Raw genomic sequence first — 11,233 nt, forward strand, 5'->3', positions numbered from 1 at the left:
TAAGCATGAGAAATGATTTCAAAAGCGACATGATAAAAGTTGCCAGCTTCCTTGTGTCCCTTCTCTCAGCAAGGGGCCTTTGCCTTGTGCGCTTCTGAGGACTCTGCTCTCCTCCGTGGCAGCCCCTCCTATTCTTCTTCTGCCTGTTCTATGACCTTTCCTTACCCCATGGCCCTGGCTCTATCTGTGATCTCTCCAAGCAGATGTGACTGGCAGGGGATGCTGATCTCCAGAGCAGCCGGGAGCTGCAGAGTAAAGGCGGGGACAGCCGAGCCACGAGGAAACTAGCAATGAGCTCCCCTGGTCCTCTTCTTCTAAGTCAGCAAAATAGGACTCAGAGAGGCTGAGTCAAATTGAAGGTCATGGTAAAGAATTCAGCAGCCCTGGCTGGCTACTGAGATGGGACAGTACAGACAGAAAGTCTGCCTCACCCTGTAGGGATGACGACATCTCTCCTGCAAAGTTCTGTACAAACATGAGGGCCCAAGCTCGGTCCCCAGCACCTGGGGACAGTGAGGTGGCTCAGTAGGCAAAGGACCTGCCTTCAAACCCAGTGGCCTACGTTCAGTTCTCCAGACCCACATGGTAGGAGGGAATCAACTTCCCGAAAGCTGCCCTCTGACTTCCACTTGTGGGAGGTCATGGGTATGTCCACCCCCCCACATACATATATACATATTTTTAAAAAATTAAAGCATTGTGGCAGTGCCTACACTGGGGAGTGGAGACAGGAGGGTCCCAGGGGCTCAACGGTCAGCCAGGCCACCCCAGTCACAGAACCCCAGGACTACATGAGAGACCCTGTCTCAAAACATGGTGGAAGCGATTGAGGAAGACACCTAGTGTCAGCCTCTGGTCTCGCCTGCACCTGTACACACAGGCACACACACACAAAGCATCCATTTGTCTTCTACATCTGGGTGGAGACACTTCATTTAAAATACCTCTCAGTTCCACCCATTTTCCTACAAATGCCATTGCCTTGTTCTTTCCGGCTACCCACAGTTCTGTTGTGTCCATGTACGGCACTATTCAGTCCTCAGTTGACAGACATCTAGACCGGCTCCGTTTCCTGACTATTGTGAACAGAACAGCTATGAACACTGACATGCATGTCCCTCTGTGGGAGGACTCAGACTCCTGGGTAAAAAGCAGGGGTGTATAGCTGGTCCATACAGTAGTGGTTTTTTTAGAGACAGTCACCATACTTATTTCCTTAGTAACTATGGAAATTCTCCATCCCTGAGGGATTAAAGGGGAAGGATTAAGACAAAAAGACAACAAAATACAAGCAACAGAAGGAAATGAGGCTGGGGTACAGGTGAGGTGGGGGGGTGAGACCAATAGGTGGACAGAGGGCTGTGGAAGGGAAGGAAGAGGATCCACCAACCAATCAACTTTTCTGTACCAATCTAAACTAAAAATATTAAAATACATCACAGTATTCCTGTATAATTTATGCACAATCTGGCATGGTGGGAACTAGACCTGACATATGACTCTACTGCTGAGTTTCTGCCCCTGCATGCTAGGGCTCCTCTCAGAATCAAATGTAATACAGAGTGAGGTATGACGGATATAGAAGTAGGTGTCATGCTGGGTTGTAATAGAATCTCTCTAGGGAGTGATGGAATCTACACAGTGGATACATGTGGATTTTCTACCATGGGTATTTTGTTCTGCCGCCACTTGACTGCAGATGTGTGACCTGTGGACAAAGGGACTGGCATCTCTCTCTGCAAGTCTACTAGTATATACACAGGCTCAGCGACCGGCCATGGGGACACAGGGAGGAGAGACCAGCCTGGTCCTGAATAACAGCCCTGGTAGAAGTCACCTGTATCCGTTAACTGTCAACAGAGAGACGGTACAAGAGGCCAACAGGACAGTCTCAGGGTTGTCAGAATGGGCAACACTGTTGTGGAGGCTGGGGAGTCATCTAATTGGCTATCTGAATGCCTGGGCTGCTCCGTTTAACCCCAAAGCCAGAATACCAATAGTCTAAGCCCCTGGCTCCAGTCTGAGGGCTCAGGAACCAAAGCGCTTGTGCCCACATCTGAGAAGAGGGCCAGCTCATACCATCTAGCACTGCTGCTCCATTCTGCCAGGTCCCACACATGTCCCTCTTCATCCACCCAGAGTCAAATGCCGGTACCCAGAACTGTTTTAGACGCCCAGGACACAAGTGTGCATCCCTTAGCCGGCTATGTTCCCACAGAATACTAGATACCAACACCGCCCTTGACCAATTTCACTAGGCCCCTCCATGACAGCACTCTGATCCAGGACTGGGAAAGGAGAGGGATCCGAAAAGCTTTGGACTGTAGAATGGGGGTACGGGACCAATACCAGCTCCCCAAACTTCAAAGCTGCTGTGCTTCTACCCCGAGTGGCAAGGCCCCGGTTTGCAGATGTAGCATCTTCAGGCATGTTTGCAGTGTGTGCCATCCTCCTTCTGCATCCACCGTGACACCCTGGAGGGAAGGGAGGAAGCAGCGTTCACCCTGCAACCGAAAAGTGCTGGTTTCTCCACAGTGGGCTTCTGCAGCCAAGTGTCCCAGAAGAAGGACTCCTGCCACCCTGCACCCTTCAACATGGGCACTTAGCCCACAGAACACAAGAGATGCCTCTGACTAGATGACAGGACCTATGAGTTCCTAGCTCCCTGCCTAAGCCTTGGAAGGGAAGGAAGTCAGGCCCCACAGGCAAGAAAACGCTTCCACCCTGGCCTCCTACCCCAGCATTTGGGCCCGACCAAGACTGGTTTCGGGTGTGAAAACTGGATGACAAATGATGACAACATTCTGGAGAGCAGGGTCTGAGTGAATACCCACTGTAGTGGCATGAAAGGCTCCCCACAATGACCCATTACCTCAGTACACCCAAACAACAGACCACAAGAAACCATTTCTTTATTCAAACTAGACATACAAGAACTTCCATTCTTCAACTATTGGGTGTTTTAGGACCCCCCCCCCCCCAATTAGCCTTGCCCTCACCCACTGTGCTCTCCATCTCCCCTTGCTAGGCCCCCAGTATGTCGTCCCACTGAGGAGGTCCAAGTCCACTCGGATCCTTTTCCCTCGAAGTCTGATCAGTGCCTGAATTTACCCACCAGTGGCTTTGAGGGCCAGGCCCCCAGCCCCTGCATGTCCAGGAGAAGAGAGAGCTGCTGGCGAGCTTCCCTGTAGGGCACAGCCTGGGGGCAGGGAGGAGACAGGGTGAGTGAGGTATCTGTTGAGAGGGTTTGGGGGAGAGAAAAGGGCTAGAGAGAAGAGACGTCCACCTTGGCAGCCTCATAGGTCTTCAGAGACAGGAGTTCGGGCTTCTCCAGAGCGCTGGCGACCTGGCGGAACGCCGCAAGAAAGGCTGCTTTGCAGAGGCGCGAGGGCGGCCCCGTGCTGGCCCTGAGAAAGGACACACAGGGGTCACTGGAAAGAGCAGGCAGGCCTACCCACACCATTCACACATTCTCCTACTCAGCGCATGTATTACCAGAGTCACAGGAGGCCCCAGTCACCGCAGTGCTCTTGCCCTGTGAGTCAGGGGACAGGGTTCCCTACCCATGAGCTCCCTGCTAAGGCTCAGTCCCACAGGGCCCTCCTCACTCAGTCTTCACACGTCCGGTGGCCACATCGACAACTTCGATGTCAGGATCCCCCAGGCTCCAGTTGAGGCTCAGGCCATGGCAGGTGCTGGGCACCGGGTCAGAGGGGCCCACCAGGGGCCCAGCAAACAGGTGCAAGGTGGTACGGACATACGGACAGGGAAGACAGGACCCCAAGTCACTGTCCAGTTTAGGCCGGGAATGAATGGCCCTGTTCAGAGTTGGGGGGTCATGGCAGGGGTCAGCTGTGGGCAGAAAGCACAGGACATGGCCTGAGTCACCATATCCTCCACGCCACCCAGAGTCCATTCTCTGCCCTAGCACTTTGTGCCCCTCACCTAGGACAAGACTGGTGGCATAGAGTGGAGGCAGGAAGTGGGCCAGCAGCCCACCACCCAGCCCAAGGACGGCCCAACGTGCCAGCTTGTCACTGGCAGAGAGACAGCCCACATGGGTATCGCGGAGGGCAGGAGCCACATAGGATACAGGTTTCAGCTGCCCACAGACATGGGCCTGCAGGCGGAAGGCTGGTCTGTGCAGGACACTGTCTTCTGAGGACAGTGGGAGGCTGTGAAGGGGAGGGGAAGGGGGCAGAAGCCTAGAATTAGGGTACTCTTTATACCCCAATTCCCCCACAATGAAACCAAGGGACTCCCAGGCTAGGACACTTACTAGATATCGTGGGCTGCCCCTTTGGGGGTGTTGCTCACATATAGGTGCAGGAAGACCCCGGGCTTGAGGGCAAAGGGGGGCCCAGGCCCAGGTTGGGGGGCCAGCACTGACCGTTCCTTGCCCTTAGGACCCCCCTGTGTGGCCAGCAGGAGCTGTCTAAAGAAGAACCTGGGAGTGACAGGCAAGGCATGGGGTAGGATAAAGATCCTAGGCAGCCTGCCCACTGCAGAACCCACCTGACTGCTCTGCTCCTCACCTCAGCAGGGCCCTGCGGGCAATGACCAAACCATGGCAGTCGTGGAGCCTTCGACCTGAGAACTCCAGCCAGCCAGCACAGCTGTTGCTGCCTGTGCCCAGTGCCACCAGCTCGTAGGTCTCTTTGGAGTGACCAATGGTGCCTTGGACCTCTGTGCAGGAAGGGACAGAAAACTTAGGCCAGGATCCTGTGCTTGTTGGCAGAGCTGGGGTGGGGGCAGGGCAATTCCTACCCCTCTCCAGGATGACTGCTGCCACAGTTCCCTTACAGGCCTGGTATGGTGAGCTGTCACTCAGCAGGCGGTCCAAGCCGGCACTGACCACAGCTGCACAGCGCTGCTCATGGGTCAGGATGTTCTCTGCACAATAACCAGAGGACAGTGCAGGACCCACAAGCCATGTGTCCCCCACTTTTCCCTCTTGCCTGAGAGCAGACACCAGGCTATGAGCCAAGGGCCTACCTACCTATGCTGAGGGAGGTGAGCAGAGACTGACGGGGTGTCACAGGGGGCTCTGAAAGAGACAAGAGCAGCTAGTTGCATGGGTGCTGGATCTTCTTATCCTTTGGGAGGCCAAAAAGAGGAGGCAAAGTCTCCACCAGCAGCTGCTCTTGTGCTCCCTGTCTCCAGTGTGGAACATCAGAGCAGAGGTGGCACCTTTCTCCATGCTGATGCCCAGATGTAACTGTAAATCTACATATGCCTCACATGCCACACACACACCCCACCATACACACCCATATACATACACCCCCCCACCCCTAACCCCACACATCGCCAACCACCCAACCATATACACACCATATACACACTGCACCATACACACCCCAGTGCCCCACCACACACACTCCAACCCCCACCATATATCCCCCACATACACACCCCAACACCCCCCCCACACACACACACCATGCACCCAGTTGTTCACTCCAGTTGGACCTTGGCTACCTGGTTTTTCCAGATGCTTCCGGATGTACTGAAGGGCAGAGAGCGCTGCCTGCTGCTTGGCTTCCAACTTGCTTCTCCCTGTTCCCGCAGGACAGACCAACCCATCCAGTTCTGCACACACGGAGAAAGAGGAGCTCGGACCTGGGGAAGAAATCTTGAGGAAGGAGGAGTCTCCTGGCCTGCAGCCCCAGCTCAACCACTTCTAGTAAGGATTTATCAACCTTAGCCTCCTCCTTTCCCTTAAGCCTCCTCTTGACACCTGACAACAGATGACAACCAGATCAATAAAGAGGTACCAGCACACTAAGAGGGGACTCTTCAGACAGCAGGTGGTGTGTGTCTCTCCATGATATCCCCATTGCTAACTCAACCTGGCTTTCACAGGGTCTTCTGGAACAAACATGAATGACAGGAAGGATTGGCACTTTTGGGGGAGGTAGGACAGGACCTAGGAGAACATTCCCCTACCCCATACTGGACAGCCACCAGACTTGGTCTTTTATTTCTCTCCACCAGGGACCCTCCTCTTAAAAGATCTTTCTGTTCAACACTATCATCTCAGGTGTAATAGGCCAAGAGCAGGTTAAAAAAAAATCTTATCGGATCCAAGGATAAGAAGAAACACACTTAAGTTTCTTCAGGTGTACGCAGTCCTTTGGGAAAGTAGCACTCCCCATGAGCAAGGCGCAGTTTCCAACACAGGCAACTGTGATTGCGCAAAACTGGCCCTTTTCACCTGGGGTAGCCTTGAAGGCATATTGTTCAAGCTCTTTGCCTTGCTCCTTTGTACTGATCATACTGCATTAATTAGTAGCTCCTTCACCCTCTAACAAACACACCTGCCCCAGGTCCCACCTGTAGTTTGGTCCTCCAGGAAGGTCAGAGAGATGCCTAGGTTAGCCACGCACTGGGTGAGCAGGGCCACCGCCTGGACTGGGGACGGGTCCTTGGGCAGAAGGCTGAGTACCCGGGCAGCCATAGGGAAGACGCCTGTGGGCCCTGCGCGCAGGACCGAGTCCCCCGGGGCCTTACAGGCCTCCCCACGGGCCTCCTGCTCTTTAGCCACCCCAGGCTCAGGGGTCTCAGGTTCCCCGTCCTCCGTGGGCTCCTGGCCTCCCAAGGGCTTCCAGGGTCCGGGGCTGATCTGCAGCGACGCTGCCAATCGAGGCTTCCTGCGCCCACCCTCGTCCATGTTCGCCATGGCCGGACCAGTACTCGTGCTGTGCCCCTTTTCACGTGGGGGCACGTGGCACGGAGCTGATCATGAACTCCGCCTCTGATTGGAGCCGGCCAATGACAGACCGCGGCGCTGTGATAGATGCTACGATTAGCCAATGGGAAAGCATGTTTCCTAGCGCTGCGGCTTGGACTCCTACCCGCCACCCGCCACCCGCCACCTTGCTGCACGAGGGCAGGTCTCGTGAGGGCTCGCACTATCAGCCTCTTGACGCTTGGGAGTGGAAGGCTGAGGGTTTGCAGGCTTACCACCCAGGCCACAACCTGTGTCCTTGCCCCCTTCCAGAAACGGGAGTCCTTGTTCCTTGCACAGCCTGGATTGGAACTTTAAAACTTCCGCTGGGCCTTCTTGTAGTCTGTTTAGAAGTGTGAGCTAGCCCCAGATTAGCCCTTGCCTATCTCCCCCTCCCAGAAGGGACTTGCGTTTGGGCTGGAAAATATCAAAAGATGTCAGTTCTTTAAAATGAGTGGGTGGTAGAGCTGGCAAGATGGCTCAGCAGGCGTTTGCCTCTAAGTCCAGGGACCTGAGTTCAATTCCCAGAGGCCCACATGTTGAACACAAAGACTCAATCTGCCAGAAGTTCACTGTGATCTCCACCCACCTACTGTGACATGTTCACTCACACGCATACACACAAATGGAATTTTAAGTGAGGGGATTAAAGAGAAGGGGGATAGAAAAAATAAAATGAAGGCAGAGGTGTGGGCAATTTACATAATATCAGCTTTGGAAAGTGATGTCAATGGCTTAGAACTACATAAATATTTGGCCAGGTTAGACATTGCAGGCTTGTGTGATTTTCTGTTTGTTTGTAGACAATTTCTCTGTGATAACGGTCCTTTCTGTCCTGGAACTCACTCTGTAGACCAGGATGGCCTCAAATTCACTGAGATCCTCTTGCCTCTGTCTCTTAAGTGCTGGGATTAAAGGTGTGTGCCACCACTACCCACCTAGTCCGTTGACTTTGAAAGAATATATCTTGGATTACCCAGGCCAGCCCAGTGTAACCATCCTTACTGGAAGAGAATTGTAGAGAGTATCATGAAGAGTCAAGCAGCCATTGTCAGCTTGAAGGTGGAGGGGGCATGTGCCATGAAATGCAGGAAGCTTCCAGAATCTGGAAAAAGCAAAGCACAGGGCTCTCCCCCTTCTCCAGAAGCCCCTGCTCACACGGTGGCTTAGGCCCAGTTGGGTCCGTGTTGGACCTCTGACCTCTGGAACTGTAAGGAATTGTATTGTGTTAGATTCTCTGTGACGACTCACAGCAGGGGCGATTTTCAGGCTTTGTGTAGGCCTCCACAGCTGATCCCGGCACTCAGAGGATTGAGGCCACCTGAGCTATGCAGCGGGGCCTTGTCTCAAAATGAGGAGTCTGAAATGGTTTTTGCATATGTGCACCCTAAAATAATTTTTAAAGAACTTTGTAGCCCCAATTCTTAATCCCAAAGTTGTTGGCAAAATGTCTTGTTTTTTATTATGTTATAATCACTCTTTTAAATCTGTGTCACCTAAACTATAGCAACGCTGCCTTAGGTCGTTTCACTTAGGAAGAATGCATTCTCAGGTGACCTCATTGGCAAGGGGCAAACCAGTCTGCCAAGCCAGACTCATATTCTCTCCGGAGCAGTCTGATGTCAGTTTTCAATTTGAGTAAGTGTGCAGACACTGCCCTGAGAGAACCACCTCATCTTTCTTCCCTTGTCTGACTCAGTGGGGGTTGTGCCAGACAGAGGAATTCTGCCCTTGTCTTCTGAATTCTGTTTCTAAGCTTGAGAACTAAGAAAGCTGTGACCTAACCAATCAAAGTGTCCATGAAATGGGGCAACAGGACTGATGGAATTTGCTTTCTTTTTTCTTTTTTTTGAGAAGACATGTGAAACTACGACATACCTACAGAAGACGGTACAGACTGTGCATGCTGAATAGGCCCTTGTGCCATGGAATACAGTTCTCTGGGCATGGTACGTGTTAGTATTCAGGCATCAGTACTGGCCTGGCCTTGGGGTGCTGATAAGATATGTCAGCGGCAGCCACTAAGAGCACCCCTGTACACATTCACTATGTTCCCTTTTAAAAGGTGGGTCTTTCCGGGTGGTGATGGTGCACACCTTTAATCCCAGCACTTGGGAGGCAGAAGCAGGCGGATCTCTGTGAGTTCGGGGCCAGCCTACAAGAGCTAGTTCCAGGACAGGTTCTAAAGCTAAAAAGAAACCCTGGCTAGAAATACAAAAAGCAAAACAAACAACAAAAAAGGTTAGGCCTTGCCCACTTCCCATTTCTCTCTCCCTCCCTTTCTCCCTCTCCCTTTCTTCTCTCTCCCCATCCCCTCTCTAATTCTCTGCTTCTCTGTCTGCCTCTCTCAGTATATCTATCTCTCTCCTCTCTTCTGCTGCTTCTGTCCCCAGAGGCTGGTCTCCCCCTGCCCTTTCCCCTTTTTATGTCCCCTTTCCCCTAATAAAAGACCCCTCCACATGAATTCTGTCACAGGGCATCTTTCTCTCTCACACCGCATTTTAAAAAATTACAATGGTATGACCATTTCCATCTTGAGGAGACCAGCTGTGATCACCTACATGCGACCCTCCCTAGATCAAGCCTGTTAAAGCGCCCTCATAGAAAGAGGCCCTCTTCTGACATTATAGCTCTTCCCTCACCTCTTACCCCAGCTGCACACAATCCTGCCCAGCTGCAGAGGGTCTCGGCAGGTGCTGGAGTGTGTATAGTAGATGGACGGGTGACTAAAGGGTGGGGGGCTCCTATTTATGTGTCTATGCTTCAGTGGGGCTTTTGGGTAGCACAGCTGTTTGGGGGATCATTCACACACCTATAAATAACTCCAATGAACTCATTGGTTCACTGAACTGAACTGAACTTCAGGAGGATAATTTCTTGGGGCCTCACTGCCTTCTTTATTGATGTGAATGGGTACAGACTCCTGGGGAGTGACACACACCCCATGAGCAGCATTCAGTGAAACACAGACCCCTCATCTCATGAAGCCCTTCCTCTTTCTCCTATCCTCGTCTTCTCTCTCTCTCTCTCTCTCTCTCTCTCTCTCTCTCTCTGGTTTTTCGAGGCAGGGTTTCTCTATAGCTGGCCTTGAACTCACAGAGCTCCACCTGCCTCTGCCTCCTGAGTGCTGGGATTAAAGGCATGCACCACCACCGCCCAGTCTATCCTCATCTCTTAAAGGAGCTTTCTTCCAGGGCCTCCTGCAGGGCATCCGCTGTCTCCTGGCTCCTTCCAGTTTGGCACCTATTCTAGGGCAGCACTCCATGAGGGACAGTGGTGACTGTGCCTGTGAAAGGGAAGGTGGAAAGGGGCCATCTCATTCCAGGCACCTTCCAAAGACAAACTGTATAACTGGAAGTTGACAATCCGCAAATTGATTTAAAAAAAAAAAAACAACAACAAAACAGGGCCTCCCATATTCCATTCTGGCCTCCAACTTGTTAAGTAGCAAAAAATGACCTTGAACTTCTGGTCCTCCTGCCTTTTCTGCAGATTGCTGGAATTACAGGTGTGGGCTACCACTTAAGTGGTGCTGGAACTTGAACCCCAGGGCTTCGTGCATGCTAAGCCATCATCCTCCCAGCCGAGCTACCACCTCCCCACACCCCTTGCAAATTGGTAATTCTTTTTTGTTGTTGCTGTGTTTATTATTTTTTGAGACAGGTTTCTCTGTGGAGCCCTGGTTGCTGTCCTAACTGGCTCTTGTAGACCAGGCTGGCCTCAAACTCAGAGATCGGTCTGCCTCTGTCTTCCCGTTGCTGGGATTAAAAGTGTGTGGCCACTACTACCTAGTGCGAACTGACCCTGTAAAGCTGTGGCTCTCAGAGTGTGGGCTATGGGTCAGCAGTGCTATCCCAGACCCACTAAACTAAAAACTCAAGTGGGTCCAGCCAACTGTTTTAGCATGTCTCCAGGTGCACTTAAGCTGCAAAGAGAATGGTGCTAGTTTTTGACTGGACAGTGCTGCTAAAGCCACAGGCGGGGAATTCCTGTATTACCTGGGAGGGGGAAAGACTTGCCTTAAGCTCAGCCCTCACCTCTCTGACATGGAGAATAGATCATAGCTTACTCTTCAGATAAACATAAATGAGCACAGCCCCACGTGAGGACTAAAATTGGTCATCAATTGAATATTTGGAATTAATTGAGACCTAAACTGCTGGGCACCCCTGTGAGGGATTTTCTTAATCAGATTATTTGAGGAAGAGAGAGCTACCCTAAATCTGGGCGACGCCTCCTGGCAGCAGTCCAGATAAAAGGATGTGAAAAAAAGAAACTGATTTTTTTGCCTGCTTGCCCTCACTATCTATGGCAAGACCATTTATTTATTTATGCAATTGCTGAGGCATTCCTTTGCCAGCATTTGAACCAACTTCTTTGGGATTCCAGCATAGACTGACGATCAGCAGCTCTCCAGGAATCAACCAGGACTCCAGCACCAGACTGGGATTGCTGAGACATCCAGTTTCATGAACCGGCCAACTACCAGAGTCTCACCTTTTT

General features: G+C 52.0%; 1 protein-coding gene across 1 annotated transcript; it reads right to left on the reverse strand.

Moving 5' to 3' along the window:
• Positions 1–3,094: 3,094 nt before the first annotated feature.
• Positions 3,095–6,682, reverse strand: Adad2 (adenosine deaminase domain containing 2). The gene is made up of 10 exons (XM_041649512.1): positions 6,337–6,682; positions 5,482–5,622; positions 5,000–5,047; positions 4,768–4,893; positions 4,536–4,686; positions 4,280–4,447; positions 3,946–4,175; positions 3,609–3,852; positions 3,287–3,407; positions 3,095–3,199 (listed from the first exon to the last, which is right to left on the reverse strand). Exons 1-10 carry the CDS (start codon positions 6,680–6,682, stop codon positions 3,095–3,097), a joined length of 1,680 nt encoding a protein of 559 aa, XP_041505446.1.
• Between the last annotated feature and the right edge of the window lie 4,551 nt (positions 6,683–11,233).

The sequence above is a fragment of the Microtus oregoni genome, unplaced genomic scaffold (genome assembly GCF_018167655.1).
Source record: "Microtus oregoni isolate MIOR12 unplaced genomic scaffold, Mior012 000004F_ref0000308, whole genome shotgun sequence".
Taxonomy (NCBI): domain Eukaryota; kingdom Metazoa; phylum Chordata; class Mammalia; order Rodentia; family Cricetidae; genus Microtus; species Microtus oregoni.